Here is an 18,493-nt window from a genome sequence, read left to right as displayed (position 1 = left end):
ACACAGAGTAGTCAAGTTGTCCAGATTTACATCTTTGTTGACTGATCACTGGGCAAGTTATGAGGAAGTGGAAGTCTAATGACATCTGTAACATGAGAATCACACTGCTGCACTGCAGGTTTAAGAGAAAGAATGTATGTAGTTCCTGGCCCCAGGTAAGGTGTGCCTGGCAACCCTACCCTACTTCTTACTCTTCCCTGGGGTGAGATACTTAAACCTGTTTTCTGGGCTACATGCAGTGAGTGGCTACAAGATTCTTACTGCCTGCTTTTAAGGTTAGTTTCCCTGGGATGGCACAGTTGTATGGTAACACCAAATAGTACCTTACTATAAATGATTACTATCAGGTTTATCAGACTGGAGTCTGGTTTAAAAATTTGAGTTTTATAGGCCACCTGGCTCAATTGGTTTTAAGTATCTGACTCTTGATTTCAGCTTAGGGCATGGTCTCAGGGTTGTGAGATCGAGCCCCGGTTGGGCTCTGGACTGGGCACGGAGCCTGCTTGAGATTCTCTGTCCCTCTGCCTCTGCCCTTTTATTTTTTTTTTAAAGATTTTATTTATTTATTTGACAGAGATCACAAGTAGGCAGAGAGGCAGGCAGAGAGAGAGGAAAGCAGGCTCTCCACTGAGCAGAGAGCCCGATTCGGGACTCCATCCCAGGACCCTGAGATCATGACCTGAGCCAAAGGCAGCGGTTTAACCCACTGAGCCACCCAGGCGCCCTGCCTCTGCCCTTTTAAAAAAAATGGAGATGACAGAAATATGTGGGTTTATGAATAGCTGTTTTCCGCTAGGCATCTGGAGAAAGCTTCATATGCTAGTGGCACATAAAAGACTCAAAAGACACAATATTACTTTTTTTTATGCATATGGGTTAGACAAGACAATGACAAAAATACATTGACAGTTTGGTGCAAAAACTGTCAGGATTCTAGCTTTAAGTCAACAGGTCCCAAGTTTTAACATTTTCTAAATTATTTTTCAACTTCACATTTAATATATTTGTACATGCTACATGCTCTTACCACATTAAGTAGTTTGACTATTACAATTATGGATGGAGCAGCCTCACGGATCTGCATTTTAAAAATTATTTTAGAGAAAGAGAGGATGAGTGGGGGAAGAGGGGCAGAGGGAGAGGGAGACTCTCAAGCTGACTTCCTGCTAAGCTGGTCTTGGGGCTTGATCCCAGGACCCCCAAGATCATGACCCGAGCCACAACCAAGAGTTGGACACTCAACTGACTAAGCCACCCAGGTGCCCCATTGGATCTGCTTTTTTTTTTTTTTTAAGATTTTATTTACTTGACACACAGCACAAGTAGGGGGAGCAACAGGCAGAGGCTGAGGGAGAAGGCGGCTTCCTGCAGAGCAGGGAGCCGGATGTGAGGCTCGATCCCGGGACCCTGGGATCATGACCTGTGAGCCCAAGGCAAACGCTTAACTGACTGAACCACCCAGGTACCTCTGCATTTTTTAAAAAAGACTGTATTTGGGAGCGGGGAAGGGAGGACAGGGAGGAGGGGCAGAGGGAAAGAGAGAAGCAGACTCTCTGAGAGAGAGAGAGAGAGGAGGGAGAAGGGGCAGAGGGAAAGAGAAAAGCAGATTCCCTGCTAAGCATATGCAGGGTCCGATCGCAGGACCTGAGCTGAAGGCAGACACTTAACTGACTGGGCCACCCAGGTGTCCCTGGATCTGTATTAAATTAATTATTTAATATTTTACCTATTTGTGAGAGAGAGCACAAAAGCAGGCAGAGCAGCAGGCAGAGGAAGCAGCAAGACTCCCCACTGAGCAAGGAGCCTGATGTGGGATTCGATCCCAGCACTTTGGGATCACGACCTGAGCCGAAAGCAGATGCTTAACCAACTGAGCCACTCAGACATCCCCAGATCTGCCTTTTATTTTTTTATTTTTATTTATTTATTTATTTATTTTTTTTAAAGATTTTATTTATTTGACAGAGAGAGATCACAAGTAGACGGAGAGGCAGGCAGAGAGAGAGAGAGAGAGAGAGAGAGGAGGAAGCAGGCCTCCTGCCGAGCAGAGAGCCCGATGCGGGACTCGATCCCAGGACCCTGAGATCACGACCCGAGCCGAAGGCAGCGGCTTAACCCACTGAGCCACCCAGGCGCCCCCAGATCTGCCTTTTAATGTGATACTTGGATGGACAGCAGTTATGGGCTTACTCTGTGTCAAGGCTGTTCTAAGGCTACACATACGAATTTATTTACAATCCTTACAACTCCTAGGAGATTGGGGCTAGTAGCCCCATTTTACAGCTGAGGAAATGGGAGTCAAGTTACAGAATTAACAAGGATTGTTTCAGTGAAAGTGGCTGGCTTCGGACCCCACGCTCTTGGTCACTGTCCTTCACTACCTTCACCTTTAGTGAAAATTTTGAGTTCGGAGGTTAACTGAAATCAAACTTGGAGTGGGCAAAGCTGAGAGGAATGGTGTGAACTTTGGAACAATTATTGAGTGAGAAAGGGTGGACTGTGATGAGATTAAAGTTACTGTCTCTGGAGTAAGTTTGGATTTTGGACCTCATCCTATCACCCAGCTAGGTGTGTGAGAGCAGACACCTCCTTCAGAACCTTTTATGCGTTCCATGAGACTTTTCTGGGAACGCATATTAAACGCACTGGCCTCAGTAACAGTCTGCAAGAAATCCTCTACTGTTGTCCCCAGATCTCACAAGGCTGGATAACACCGCAAGGGTAAAGTTAGTTTCAGGGAAACACTTGGTACTCTCAGAGCGTATGTTGGGCATAAAGCATACCAGGAACCTAGTTTTCCCAACGGGCATGTAATGGTTTCAAGAATAGTACGTGTATCTCAAAGCTCATGGGACTGTAAATGAGAGCCAAGCTGGGAATTCCAACGTACTAGGCAACCGTGGAAGCCATTTAAGGGAGAAAGCAGGGCAGAAATTAGGATCTACTTTTTTCTTGCAGTGTGTTAAGTTTTTCTGAAGTGTGATGATGGAATTAACCCCGGAAGCCCCAATCCATCTGTTATCTTAACATCCGTAAAATTCTCTACAAACTGTTTTTTTTTTTTTTTTTTAGTAAAAGTTGGATAATTTACTAATGACGTACTTGTTGGTAAAGGAGGGTGTCTTGCATTTCTTCCTCATGGAAACAGCCAGAGCCAGCTGGGATCACTTATTTACATCCTATGAATTTTGTCTGCTATTGAGGTTAATGGAGCTTAAAAAAAAAAGTTCCCCAGCAAGCACACCAACCCTGTGCCCCATGTTCTAGCTGCAGTGATGGACTCCCCCCACCAGCGGTCCGCACCCCCTCTGCCGTACCATGGCTTGGCCATGTACCTTTGTGCAATCCTGGCTCAAACACGTCCACACAGCTCCCCGCATACTGTTCCTCCCCTGCCAGCTGGGAGTAAATGTGCCTGCTTTCCCCTCAATGGGTCACAGGTTCTGTAAGGAAGGAAGGCACCCGGCTCGCCTGAAGAAGGCCACTCAGTATCTTGAAGAAAAAAGGAAACCCCTCAAAGACCAAAGTGTATTAAAGAATTGCTCCAATACAATTTAACTTTAACGTTTTATTTTGTGTAAAAAAGGGCAATTTAGTGAATTATTTTCATCTTGTACACAAAGTTATAATTTTAATGCTTTTCACATCCATGCTGAAAATTTGCAGTTTGGTAAAAATGAAAGGAACATAAGTTTCTCTGAAGGAATTTTTCACGCCATTATATACACTTCATGAGAAAGTCTCAAATACTTCCTCAGTGATCACAAGTTACCAAGAAAATAAAAGATTAAATTTGTACAGATATTGATCTATATATCAAATACATACAGAAATGATGTAAAAACCTTATGCAGTTTACTTTGACCTCTGTCCTCAAAAGATTTGCCCAGGGACAGATGCTTTTCTTTTGTATAAATGACTGTGGCTTTATTTAAAATATGAAAATCAAAGGAAGCAACCCAGTTTCATCACAGTATTTTTAAAATCCCTTCCCAATAGTAAAGGATCATTACCAAATATATAGCACCATAATACAAGTATTGATGGGAGAGGGTATTCACATCACGCAAAATTAATATAATAAAAACAAACAAACACTGAAAACCCGTGTTAGTATCCGTAGAATAAGAAGTTGATAACAGCTTTAGCTTTCCTCATACACAGCAAGGAAAAGGTTAAAGAGTTTAAACTACCAAAAATCCCCAAATAACTCTAAGAGGAGAAAAATGAAAATAAACCCAAGGTCAGCAGTACGTTTTGAACCGTAAAAGAGAATGGGGCTATTGGGTCATACGACTGGAATTATGGCTAAGACATCACTCTCCTCTGCACTAACTTGTTTTCTGTTTATCAGCAGCAGGAGTTAGAGCCTGAACAACAAGGAGGGCTTCAGACTGTGTTGAGACCACAGGAAGTCCTTGCCAACCTGTAACTGTTGGTCATGGGATCAAGACAAGAAACATTTCACGAAAAGGTGGGACATTCAAAGACACTCAGAGCCTGGTTTTGCTATATATGACTGGAAGCTTCTAAGACCTGGCTACAAATGAACATTGCGCACAGAACTAATTACCAGGCTCCAAATCAAATCCCTCCTGGTTTTACCCAGTTCCCCACAGGGCCCCTAAGCCCCAGGTATGGCCAAGCACGCCCTGCAGCTCCTGTCACGGAACCAGAGCCTGAGAATGAAGACCGTGGTTAAGTCCAGCTGCGGAAGTCTTCTTCTAGGCTTTATGTTTATGGGAAGATTCTTAAAAGTTAAAGATTTGGGAAGTGTGAGGATGTCACATTTACAGTAGGTCCCTCTCAGTAAGGTTGTTTAAGATAAATATCCAGTAATTTAACAGCTGAATTCACATATATTTGACACATGAGAATCAACTTGGCGTTGATATGATCTGCATTTATGCCCCTAAAGAGTCAGTATTAAGAAATGTTGACATGCGATTCCATACATTCTTACACTATAAAGTAACAAATTTTACTTCCAGTAGCAACTACAAAACCTTATGTTATTAACCCCTCTTGCATAGAATGAGGTAAACCTGTGCGTATTACCAATGCTATTATTCCCAAAAGTAGAGCAATATTTTAGAAAATAAATTGCTGGTTTTTAATGTTCTATGCATTTTAAAATTCAAACAAAAATCTCACCTAAAATGGTCTCCTGGGGCTTTCCATTACCATTTTTTTTTAAAGCATTCCATAGGCTGAAGGACTTTAGAGGTTAATCATTTTGATTAATTTCTAATTAGCCCTACCTATATTCCAGAGGAGATGGTCAATGTTACCACTCTGAAGAGGCCAGGCTAAGACCCAGAAGCACTTCTAGAACAGATGCAATTAATTCCTGAGAGTTTAGTTTATGAACCTCACTGGTAAACGCTAGAGCTCTCTCATTCAGTCACAACTCAGAAAGTTAGAAAAATGCAGAGAGCAAACCTTTCACCAATTTACCCTTGTATCCTTTTGTTTTTTAAAGGAAGCCATGTGAATTTTAAAGTAGGGAATGTTTGAAATGGTCCAAATCAGTTATTACTGTTAAAATTAATTTTGAATACAATTAAAAGACGATTCATACCATATATATATATACCTATATATATGGAATTTTAAGAAAATTAAATTCTCTAATTAGTTTTTTTTTTTTTTTTTTAAACAAATCCAGGATAGTTAAAAGCAGAGCTGGAATGATTTTGAATTCTAAACTGATTTTTGGCTTTAAACAACTTTTGATTTGATTCTACTGGTTATACAGAAGAACATCTGTTTTGGGGTGTGGTTATATTAAGTATTATCTAACAGATGGAGGGAAATGGCAGAGAACTGATCAGAATCCCTCTTGTGGGGTGTCTTTTAGTAAGGAAAAGAAAACAAACGAAGGACAATATCATACTTTCCCCAACCCCTCAACGTGTACACTGAGATCCTGTTCATCTGGTCAACCATTCCAGTTTAACACTTTAGTGTTAGGATAATTTTAATCATTTTTTAATTAAGAGAACATATAAAAGTATTAGAGTTCTTCCAGTTTCATATAGAACTCCAAATAAATTTTCACAGAATGAAAAACATTTCTGTACAAACATTTAAAATGGGCTACAACAAAATGCCACCAAGCAGATTTAATTCCCCTTCCATGATCTATGTGGTGATGAACCCTCCACGAGAGGGGGGCTCAGTTGCATATTTCTGCAGCAAAGGAAGCTGGAGATGTGACTGGCCTAACTTCTGAAATCCCCAAAATCTCCCAACAGGTACCAAAAAAGGTTCATTTGTAATGACAGTTCATTTGCATTTACAACTATATCCTTCTTAAATCATTTCCTTCAATCCTGCTACCTAAACTTTAATCTTACCAAAAAGTTAGAATTTCAGTTGTTAACAATGCACATAAATCCAAACTTGGAAAATATTACAAAATTCTTTCAAAAGCTTCAAATACAACACAAAAATTGTCCATCTTTATAAATTGAAAAATTTCCCCCCACGACTAAAATAGTTTCCCCACCCACCTGAAAAATCTGGAACTGAAATTTTCTATGTTTAGCAAAATGTCCCAGTAGAATAGCCCCGCTGTACAGCTTGAGGGATTATAAATCAGTCCTGTGTAAAATTCTTCCCCTCCCACCCTCAGTTTTGGAGCCCTCTCAGGGCTCTTGTTTGATGTAGAAGTTGGCAGAGCCATTGCTTTCCTGATCAGATGCTCCTTGGAGGAAATTATAATCCTCTCCGTCTATCAACTCCTCCTTCAGCTGCAATGTAGTCACTGCATGAAAGGGATAAATGTATGCGATGTTATTAAGCCTTTCTAGAATATGCAGATTACTTTCAATCTTCAGGTTCCACCAACTTTACATGTCTTCAATAGCTCTAAAAATTAACCCCCCAAAGTAGGAACATTTAATTCATTTTAATTTTCAAAGTATATCAGCAGTTAAGGAAAGTTCCGTAAAGGAACTGTAAGATACTGCACGAAAGACATCTTCAATGAAATGGTCAAGGTCATAGCACTAATTTGGCGAGAACACTTAGAATTTTTCTTACAGTGAAGTATTCACTTTTATGTCAAGGTCTATACAACAATGACATATTTCTCACATTATTCTGAACTATAATATTTAAAATGAGTAACAACCCAATAAATAGGACTTCAATGCAGTCTTATTATTTCCAAGGAGTACCTTTATTAAAAAGACTCCCTGTAGAAAAAAAGATATAAATATGATAATATTAAAATAGTACTTATAAATAAATAATACAAAGATTTCTATCATCTATAAGATGGGTATTATGTATATATATAATTTACATATTTATAAAAACAAATGATAACTGATATTAGATCACCTGTATTAAAACTAAAATCATGGAAAACTTGAATAATCATTTTAGGCAAAACGAAACTTGTCTGACATTGGCAATGAGAAAATCACTGGTGCAAAACAGTGAACACTGCCAATGGCATCACCTAACAGCAGTACTGCTGGAGTCCTTATCTGAGGACTTCCTTTTTTCCTTCCCCCCCCCCCCCAAATTTTAAGTAGGTTCCACACCCCACAGGGGGCTTGAACTCTTGACCCTGAGATTAAGAATAGCATGCTTTACCCACTGAGCACAAACCCAACAGTATAGGCAGTCCTCAATTTATAAACAGGTCATATTTCAGGAGGTCTTCTGTGGACAACTGTTTTCCAGTTTCTTTCTTTCCTCCAGTTTCTAATATTTTCAGTGGGGCTTAGATTTCTTTACAGCCATTGAAGTCATACTAGATAGTTAGAATCCTCAGGGACAGGGGGGAACGGCAAAGATGATAAGAAAGAGAAATTTCTTCTTTGGGGGGCCCAGCACTAGCCTTGGGCAAAAACTTCAGGCTGTTTAATTCTGAGATTTTCCTATCTACGTCCCTACTTTTTAAATAAAAATTATCTAACTACCAACCTTTCAGAGATGTGTCCAGGTTTCTTAAAAATGTTACTGTTTAACCAAAATTGAGCTGGTCAAATTCCAAATAATTGAAAGGATGGGCGATCCAGCATGCTAACAGTAACACTGATTGGAATCTAATCCCGTGGTGAGCAGGGCTAGTTTCCTTCTCCAATTTCTTCAGCACACAGATGTGTTCCATCAGAGGTCACAAACTGTGTCCTTCTTGCTCCCTGGCCTGTGTCCCATGGTTCTTTTGAATTTGACTGACTGCTCTGAGACAAGAGATTTCACCTAAGACCTGGGAGACTTGGCACCAGGAGGCCAGCCATCTCCAGGGGCTGTGATCAGTGGGAACTCCCTGGCTGCTGTGCTCTATAGCTGGGCAGCCCGAGCCTCCCTCTGCCACGGTGCCTGCCTCAGATGTGGTACAGATGTGGATGCACTGCATGTGGCCCCCGCTCGTGCTGGTGTGCTCATGCTCCCTGAGAGCACCTGTCTGCTGTCCGCAGGCACGAGCTCCAAATAAAAGGTGCGGACTTTTTGTTTCTTCCACTGTGGATCTTTCCATCATGACTGGAAAGACAAGATGAGCACATACACGGGATGTAAACTGGGAACTGCTTATACAGAAAAAAGTTCAATTTATGAGAAGAATTAGGACTCAGAGTATTTAGATAAATGGTGAGCTAAGTTTTCATGAAGTACTAACTAGACAGTATCACCATGTGGAACCATATTAAAATGGTTACAATTTTACTTTCTTATTTTTAAAGATTTTACTTATTTTTCCGAGAAAGAGTGAGAATGCGGCTCATGCACACACAAGCGAGGGGGAGAGGGAGAAGCAGACCCACTGCAGAGCAGGGAGCCCAATGTGGGACTCCATCCCAGGACCCTGGGGATCATGACCTGAGCTGAAGGCAGACACTTGACCAACTGAGCCCCCCAGGTGCCCTAAAATGGTTATACTTTTAGAGTCAAACAGTACAGTCATAGAAAAATATTTTCCGTCCTGATCTTAGTTAAAAAGATTAGTTCCAAAAATACTGGTTTCTGGGGTGCCTGGCCGGCTCAGGCTGCAGAGCATGCGACTCTTGATCTCGGGGTTGTGAGTTCAAGCCCCACAGTGGCTGCAGAGGTTACTTTAAAAAGAAATCTTAAGGTCTTTGACACCTTACTTAATAATTTAAATAATACTCTTTTGAGAGATGTCAATTCATTTCATTTTACTTTGGTACTTGTTTTGGTAATGGTGTTAAGAAACTTCATAGCCCAAAGACAGAAAAGCGAATACACTATGCCTATAATAACAACAAAACAAACACGAATCAGACTGTTGAAAGTCAAAGCAAACAAGACTGTAACTGTTTTGTTAAAAAAAAATTAATAAAATTAAAAATGCTTTTATGGAGAGTATCAAGTATATACTAGTTATCTTTCAAATTTAACCAACACACACTAATTGTTAAGGACATTTGAATAACGCTATGAAAATAAACACATAGGAAAGAAAAACCCCAAGTTCATTAAAGGTGCAGTACCCATGATAAAAGGTTGGTTGAAACAGTATCTTGTTATAGGATGGTCAGATGGCTATATGAATGAGAAAAGAACTCCCGTGCTCCAAGACCAAACTCGTTCCATTCAAACCGATGTTACTTTGTTTTTTGTTTTTTTGAAATGTAAGAAAGGTAAGCTGAGATTCTAAACAGTTCTGAAACTATTTGCATTTACTATTAACAATGAATTTCTGGATTATGCTTCTACACATGTTAAAATATGGAAACAATGTGCTTAAAATAAAGTAACTTAAGATAAAGGTGAAACCGTTCACTCAGATGTAGAATGCTTTCATGCAAAGTTTCACTGTTTTCATGGAACCTAAAATAAAGCCTGTCTGGTGTCTTCAGGCTAATCATTTCTCTTTTCCAGGCCTTATTCTCAATGAATGATGGATGAAATAAAATAGACCCTGTGGCCAGATGCCAACTTCCATGCAAGTGCATCTCCTGAGCGCCGTTTTTAAAAAGGAAGTCACTTTGTGGGCTCTACTCACTAACATCTCAAGAGATAAGCTAATGGAAATCATATTTTCCTAGCTGGGGAAGTCCAGAAATAATAAATTCTCAGTGGCTAATGAAACTGCAGCTTTCAGGTAGTTAAGACAGGAATGCAGTCCCCAAACACTTTCAGCAGAGAAAGATCACACCATGTCCCAAGAGATGTGCCCCCAGCTGAGGCTGCACTACAGACACCGGTGGAAGAAGGGCATCAAGGAGACCCCCTGGTTTCCATTCCAACTACTCTGAGTTCTTGGGTTTTGCCAATCCTAGAAGTTCTATTTTACATGAATCAGTAACCTCTCACAGAACCTGACACACACCTAAGTTAGTCCAATGCTTAAAGAAAACACCTAACACCCAATAAAAATTCAAACATATTCAGAGCTCACAATATCTATAGTTAATGACTTAGGTTAAAGAAGAGTATGTCATAAATAACAAGTACAAAAACAAAATCAGAGAGACAAGAGAAACTGAAATGTTCTTTAGACTTTGAACGTTTTTCCACTGAGGAGCAGATAAACTTAAGTTTGCAGTCCTAGTCTATTTTTTTTAATACAAAAAAGGCATAGTAATTTCCTCTAGATATAAGGATATCAGAGTGATCTTCAGAGAGACAGACTAGGAAGGATGAAGATGACCTAATACACTGGTAGGGAGGCAAAAGCTAAAGAATACAAAGCAAACTACCCCCCCCCCACCTCCTCCCACAAAATAAACCAAAACCAAAAGAAAAAACCAAAATCCACACCCATGAAAAAAAGCCAAAAACACCCCACAAAAGCCAAAACCCCAAGAAACTTCAGACATAAAGACATTATCAAACAGAGGAAGAAGAAAACAGAGCTAGGTATCAAGTCCCATCAGGGTTTCCAACACACAAAAGGCATTGTGAAGACCGCCGACTGATTAAAACCACTGAGTTTAAAAGCAACAGCTAGGATACAGCAGAACACATGCCAAGGCCTGTAGGACTCAGGCTGCGAAGCCGTCTCTCCCGACTCACTCCTGAAGTTCATCACATGCAAGGGAAGCTTCTCGGGTACTCTATGATAACACGTTTGCTCTCAGCAACTACGAAGGGCTAAACCTTTTGCAGTTTTCCTTACAATGTACTAGCTTGGCCAGATCAATTAAATTCAAATTAAATGTCACTTACTAAATCGGTGTAAATACAGAAACATGAAGTTATGAAATTTTACTCAAATTCAACACCAAAATTATACAAGTATTTAGGTCCAAGTTCACGTTATTCAACTACAGTGGTGGTCACAGGGTTACCACCAGACCCAAATTCCAAAGGAACACAGAACACATCCTTCCTAGTGAGTGAGAGACGAAAAGCCTCATCTTTGGGTCTGATTAATCAGGCTGATCCCTCATGGTGTCCTTCTCCCCCAGGTCACACTACATGGAATTCTGCAATGGAAAATGTTCAACTATTTGAATGAAACCACGGAACAGTACAAGTTGTCTCACAATTCCAGCAACTGAAACGATGAGCTTTACCTTAATGTGAGGCTCAAGAAGTGGTTTAAAAGAAAATAAAAATCCCTCCCTGATGATTCAACTTCAGTGAAGTGACTCCCAAGGACTAGTGAAGATGAAGATTTTAGTTGGAAAAAAAAAAAAAAAAAAATTTAATGAGTCAGCATCTGTCATGCCGGACCATGCTTTGTCTCCCACCGCCCTGCCCAGACTTTCAACCCCTGTAGTACCTGAGGTGCGGAGGGGACTATTACCTGTTTTGAGGCTGGGACTGAACTCTCGGCTAGTGCTGGGAGGTGGGAAGGCCTCTGGGGCTGTCTGTGCTGGAAGGGTTCGATATGGAGGAGGAGTCAACTCTTCGTCACCAGAGAAGCTCCTCCGCACCCCACCTGTCATGGGCAGGCTCGACAAACTGACAGGCTTCTTCCCAACTGGCATCTTCCTCTCTAAATATCAAGTCAAACTAAAGTAAGCTTTTACTTACATGTGTGGTAAGAAAAGTGCATTACAACTAGGAAAGACTGTGTTGCACAGGGTACTCTGGAAAGAGAACCGACTATGCAAGGTCTGTATTTCGGGAAACAAGGACTGTGAGGGTGTGTACATGTGGGGGTGTATGTTCAGGGTGAATGATGGGGGAGATTACTTCTGGTCTCTGAGAGCCTGGGAATCCTGGTTCCTGACTCTTACATCAACTTAAAATACGACGAAGTGGGGCACCTGGCTGGTACAGTCCGTGGAGCACACTACGACTCTTGACCTCGCAGTTTAAGTTTTTTTACTTAAAAACAAAATCTTAAAAAAATAAAATGAAATAAAATACAACAAAGCAAAATGAACCCCCTAGAACATTCAGTGTGGAGAATAACAGGCTAACTTCCTTCAAGAAAATTTTACCTTGAAGGAGGCTGAAAATCCAATGGAAGAGAGAGAAAGTTTTAAAACCCTACTTGTAGGGTAGCATTTCACTGCCATATAAAGTGAAAGGATTGGCTTTTGGGGAGAATTAAATGGCTGAAAAAACGTATTATCTAGGTGGTAAGATTTACTGATATGAAATGTGTTCTCCTACCTTTTGGATTACAATCCAGTCTTTTAGAAAACACAATTCTTACTCTGAAAAGCATTTCTAAAATTTAAAGCTTGTTGCCTGCAAGTACTTAAGCAATCTAATTTCTTTCGAAACACCTTTTGGTCATAGTTTCATAAGCAAATATAAGCCTTTGAAGATTTATACAATGCTTTCACCAGCAAAAAATACTCTAAACTTTGCAAATACTGAGCCAACATATTGCATTAGTCAGGCTGAAAGCTGAAGGATACTTACATACCTCTGGGACTATAAATTATATCTGTTTTCTTCCAGAGTATATGAACGATCAAAGCAAGAGCAATCAGAAATTTTGCTTCACGAAATCAGGACTAAAAGATAAATCTAAGTCAGACAGTATTCTTCTGTAAAATGGTCTGGAGACTAAGCTAGTAGTGAGTACACATTCAACTCTCAACTGCCGAACCAAAATCACATGCAGCAAATCATTTAGACTTTTCCTAATGTATGACACACTCAGAGGTAAAAATCCAAGGAGGATCTCCAGCTCTCTACTGCTTCAAACAGTCCCCTAAAGATGGTTCAGAAATTAGTGTGCTGGGTTTCCGGCTCTAGAATTACTAAACCTTGAAAAAAAATAAGGCTTTTCATATTGGACAGACCACACACACGCAACTGTCTATTTGATTCTCTTGGCAGAACACTGTCGTTATTCAAAAGCACTGGTCAATGATTATCCCTTTGTAGCATGAACACAGATCACTGCAAAACAAGCTGGAACAATGAAGCCAATCAACGATTTCTGCTAAAACAAAACAAAACAAAACGCAAAACAACCAAACAAAAAGCAACACTACCAAAGAACACACCAATGGATGATTCTGAGTACAAAAAGACTGAGGAGCCCGAAGATGAAACCAAAGAGCCCGAATACAATAATCTGTAAGCAAACTTAAAAAGAAGAGTCTGTGGCTGATCTGCTAATGATACTGCATGCAATGGATAAATTACATTTATGGACCCCAAATTCTTTCTTATTTGGGCAAGTTTTGCAGGAAAAATGTCTAATGAACTATCCGGTGAGCTATACAAAAACAATAAAGGGAAGAGGGAGTTACAATGAAGACTGCTGCTTCTTCACTCATATGGCACTGTAATTCCTTATCCTCAATTCCAAAATTCAGTTTTCCTATAAAACTTTGGCAACAAAACCAGACCTCACTTGGTGATACTCTTTTTAATCTTTATTTGGCCCATTTAATGTAAACATTTACATATATTTTGCTTCAGAAAATGTGCCAGAGTCTGGAAGGGGTGTTATGTAATATATGCTATGCTGTACTTTCCTAAAATCTGAAGAATTCTGAATTCCAAAACACATCTGGTCCCAAGGGTTTCTAATAAGGGACTGAGGGCTTACTGTCCTTTTCCTTCCTATGCCCAAAGGACGATTTAAAGGCATGAGATGATGCCATAATATTAAGAGCTATTACAAAACATTACAGTTAAAGAACACGGTATATTTACACATAAATTCATTTCCCCAGCTAATCAAGAAATGTGGTACCATTAAATGTCCCTATAAACTGGCATACTGATACTATCATTTCTTTAGTTTCATACTTCTTCCCATGTCCCTGGCCCAATTAATTCAAAATCGTTAAACCCCTTAAGGTGGAAACAAACCCACAGAAGTCACACTGAGGGAGGCATGTGAATGTGAGGGAGGCATGTGTACCCAATGCTCAGATATTTCTAAAAAATATGTCATGTAATAATAAATGTTCTTAATTCAACATCTTGGAAAGAAAATTCTGAATCTCGGTCTTGCCCAAAAGAAAGTGAAAAGGTGGGCTAACACAGCCTGTGCTATCCAACCTCACAGAAAGCTTAGTGACCATGCGTGCTATGGTTAGTCCACTGACAAAGCCTCCATGTGAATTCTTCCCCCGTGTTTCCGGAGGCATGGGGATTGCTTTGATCTGCCTGCCTGGCAATGTTCTCTAGAGTTCTTTCAGGTGAGTATCGAACCTGACAAGCAGCTAGTGGGAAAAGCAACTGGACAAACGGGAGGCCTGTATCTCTGATATAAAAGAAAGAGTGAGAGAAAGGCCTGGAGGTTATCAGTGTTGAGGCGGACGTAATTTCATGCTGGAAGGACACGAGAGCACCACGGTAGTGGCTGGTAAAAGTTTTTTGTCCCCCAGTGCGGGAAAAAAACAGCAACTATAAAACAAGTGACTGTAATCAGAAAGTAAGAGTATGTTTGATTCTTCATGCTGCTTTAGTCTCTTGGTGGTTAATGAGACAGATTAAAACTTATCTGAACATATGGCAAGTCAGCTGGAAAAATATGTTTTAGTTTTAACCCTTAAATGTACTCTTTACTTTTGAAAGTATCTTTATATAAAAATAATCTTATCTCAGAATGAAATAGTCCATGAGGAGTGTCATGAAAAGAAAAACCTGTGGCTTCCTATGTGGGGGGAAAAAAGATGTTAAAAGAGTAAAAATTAAGGGCTATCAATATAGTCTATATTATTTTGACTATTAATGCCAATAACCATTCATCATAAGGTAAAAAATAATACAGAAAGCATATTTAGAAAAAATTTTTTAGGCCTTTGTTAGCCACCAACTTGAATTTCTTATAAAATCTTATTCTAGAGGGCGCCTGGGTGGCTCAGTGGATTAAAGCCTCTGCCTTCGGCTCAGGTCATGATCCCAGGGTCCTGGGATCGAGCCCCACATCGGGCTCTCTGCTCAGCAGGGAGCCTGCTTCCTCCTCTCTCTCTCTGCCTGCCTCTCTGACTACTTGTGATCTCTGTCTGTCAAATAAATAAATAAAATCTTAAAAAAAAGAAAACCTTATTCTAGAAGGAGAGTTTTGATTTGTAAGGATGGGCTTCTTAGGCTCTAAGTCACTGTAAATATCAAGTGCTTCCCTCTTTTAAGTTTTACAAAAAAGATTAAAAAAATTAATTTTCAGTAGGTTTACATATGATTTCGAGAACTATTTGTGCCCTCTTCTTCACCATACATGTTTTAAAATATTACGGTGTTCATTTTTCCTGCCCACTAATAGAAGTGTTTCTCATTACTGAGGTTTGCCTTTTATGGCATACTGCACCTTTAAGCAAAATACATAATGCACAGTCACCGGCTCTCATAAGGGATGTTAGTTTCTGTGCGAGAATGCTGTGACCCCAACTGGTTAACAGCTTAGGAAATGTATATAAACACCATGTGGTGACCCACTTTTCTTATGTCCTTTGTATTGCTGGGACTTAGCCTTTTTCTTCTGTTTTGAAGAACCTGATTGGCTTTCTCTTGACGCTGAAAAATAAAAGGGAAAATTGGTACCAGATAAGCACTCCGAGCACACGTCTCTAGATACAACTTAGACGAATTATCTTTACCAAAACCATTATGCTTATAAAAGTACATGATGCTTTGAAAATAAGGGCACCATGTTCCTGTAAAACCCATGATACCAGACAGATTCCATTATTTATTCAGTAAGCACTTATTCTGTAAAATACATTTTAGCCTATCATTTCAAACTCGTTAACACAAGTCTAGCTGCATTTGGAGAGTGCTCTTACTATGGTGTTTCTGTCTAGTGCTCGCTTCGGCAGCACATATACTATGGTGTTTCTGTCTAGAGTCATTATGTAACTGGCTACTGGGTTCACACTGCTGTGGTACCCATGGTCTGAGTCTGTGATAGCGTTGTTCAGTCTTAAGATCTTACCTGGCAACCAATCAGACAAAGGTATATTCTTGTTCTGTGAGCTCACAAGATGACTTATGTGAAACAGTCCTCTGGAGAATTGCTGATTTTTACAAAAGGACACCTTTTCTGTATACCAACTTACACTGTGAAGCCGGAGGCTGTAGCTGATATCCAGTTAACTGACACCACCCTACAGGATAGAGGTCAGGGGACTCACAGTCTACCCACTGATCGTACTCTTCTTCCCATCCGTCGAAGTGTATCCTCAAGAGACGATGAATAATTCGAGTTACTGTGGCTACACATATTAACCGTGGCTCCATGAGATCTACTGCCTCTAATTTCATTCCTACACGAAATCCGTGATTTGGAACATCCTGACATAGAAGAAGCAAAACATTACCACTGGTGAAAAGAAGGCAGCACGAGTCCACTATCACCAAGAAAAAGGGGGAAAAAAAAAAGCAACGTAACCAAATAGCCCAATTTAAATAAACTAAAAAACCCTAAAAAATTCTTTAATTATTAAAACATATGAAGGTGAATAATCCATTATATGTTAATAAAAAAATTTAAAAATTAAAAAAAAAAAACCACATGAAGGTGAAGTTACATAAGAAACTAGTTGGAAAATGTATTCATTTCTATTTTACTCAGATTAAAAATGAAGCCAACTTTGAAAATGAGCTTCATATCCTAGGTAAAGAAAATATATTGTTTTATTACTGTATATTTGTTTATGTAAATCTCCATTAATAAATTCTAATGCAAAGCAAAGACACTTTGATCAACAATGATTTGCAAGGCATCAAAAAAACTCCACATAATTATTATGCCATTATTTCAACTTACCTTATTAAATAGTTTTACTGGTGCTGCAATGGAGCCAGTTTCCCTGAGGTAGTCAAACCATTTAAAAGGAAGTTTTGTGTAACCTGAAAAACACACCTCATTTAACTAGCAGTTCATTTAAAATTAGTGAAAGATTAAAATGTAGATAAAAACTTAGTATACACTGAGAGCTCAAGTTTTAGATTATATAATAAACTTTTAACTCTTGCTCTAATATATTCAAATGCAACCATTCCTCCATGTTTCTTTCATTTCCAGACAGACATAGGCGCACCTTCTCACCTAATTCAAAAGTGTCTCTCTCCTGTCTACCACAAGAGTTCCAGAATTTTGCATTTAAAATCCTAGACTTAGGACAATCTAGCATTTCATACTTCACAGTGATACTTTTCTGTCTTTCCAAGAAAGAAAACTGGTTGGGGAAATACTATTTTTACAGACCTCTGTTTTAGATCCCCCCCCTTCTTTTCTTAAGAGAAAAACCCAAGGCTCTGATACTGAAATTAGGAAAGACACTGGTTAAGCCTTGAGAGATATTTAAGGGTATGCCTTTTTTTTTTTTTTTTAAGAGTCACATGATACTCTAAAGATGGAAACTTGCTTTCCCTCAAAGGCTTTAGCCTGTATCTATTTTTAACAAAAGTTTATGTGTGCAATTACCTACCTCACCATCTTAATAGGGCTTGGAGAATACCAATTCGTATTATAAAATGTATAGATGTTCAGGAAAAATTCTATACTAATATAATTTATTAAAGCTAGCTAGAATACAGTGCTTTATATTTTCAGAGCACCCCACACCTCTTGTGTATATGCACGTTTATCTACACATATGCACGTATCATAGGTTCACACAGCACCAAATTCAGGGTTGGGTTAAATGATGTAAATAGATACCATGTAAAAAGAAGGCAAGGATGAAGACCCAGTGTACATATTAGGATGAAGTACCTCTAGGTGGAGTAAGTTCAATCATGTTAATTTCACAGAAACCAACAGGGAAAATAGAAGGGGAGGTTGCATGATAACAGAACCAGTCAGATCCATCTGCTGCTTCTGAGCCATCGATCCCAATCATCAGGAATCCATCAGCCAGCACCTTTTAAATTAAGAGAATTCCAGGTATGTGAAATTAGATACCACTATTATAAAAGCAACCCTTTAAACTGACATTCTAAAAGAAAGGAAAATCTATTACATAATGGTCCCTTCAAAGTGAAAAGTGCTTCTGCACTGAATTATGTCACTAACTGAAATGATAATGAAAAACCTCTGTAGATTGCAGCGTGTACCAGAACAAAAGCAGGGTTACACACAAGTGACTTCAGAGGTCTAGGACAAATCGTGCCTTTGCCAGTGGCTAAAGTGCTGGCT

General features: G+C 39.5%; 1 protein-coding gene across 5 annotated transcripts in view; it reads right to left on the bottom strand.

Annotated features, from left to right (window-relative positions):
- Positions 1–3,553: 3,553 nt before the first annotated feature.
- LOC111151608 (mbt domain containing 1) overlaps positions 3,554–18,493 on the bottom strand; it is a 68,634-nt gene continuing 53,694 nt past the window's right edge. For 4 of the 5 annotated variants that reach the window (XM_022509700.1, XM_022509703.1, XM_022509701.1 and 1 more), the window contains exons 13-17: positions 18,071–18,218; positions 17,120–17,202; positions 16,410–16,644; positions 15,790–15,867; positions 3,554–6,769 (exon numbers count right to left, since the gene is read on the bottom strand). In XM_022509700.1, coding sequence (XP_022365408.1) covers positions 6,651–6,769; positions 15,790–15,867; positions 16,410–16,644; positions 17,120–17,202; positions 18,071–18,218 — 663 coding nt within the window. In that variant the 3' untranslated portion in view covers positions 3,554–6,650. The remainder of the gene's footprint in view (positions 6,770–15,789; positions 15,868–16,409; positions 16,645–17,119; positions 17,203–18,070; positions 18,219–18,493) is intronic. The other variant, XM_022509704.1, reaches the window with a different exon arrangement.

This window comes from Enhydra lutris, unplaced genomic scaffold, assembly GCF_002288905.1.
Source record: "Enhydra lutris kenyoni isolate GAN:26980312 unplaced genomic scaffold, ASM228890v2 scaffoldscaffold26, whole genome shotgun sequence".
NCBI lineage: Eukaryota > Metazoa > Chordata > Mammalia > Carnivora > Mustelidae > Enhydra > Enhydra lutris.
The sequence above is the reverse complement of the archived record's forward strand: the minus strand, read 5'-3'. Positions and strand labels throughout refer to the sequence as shown.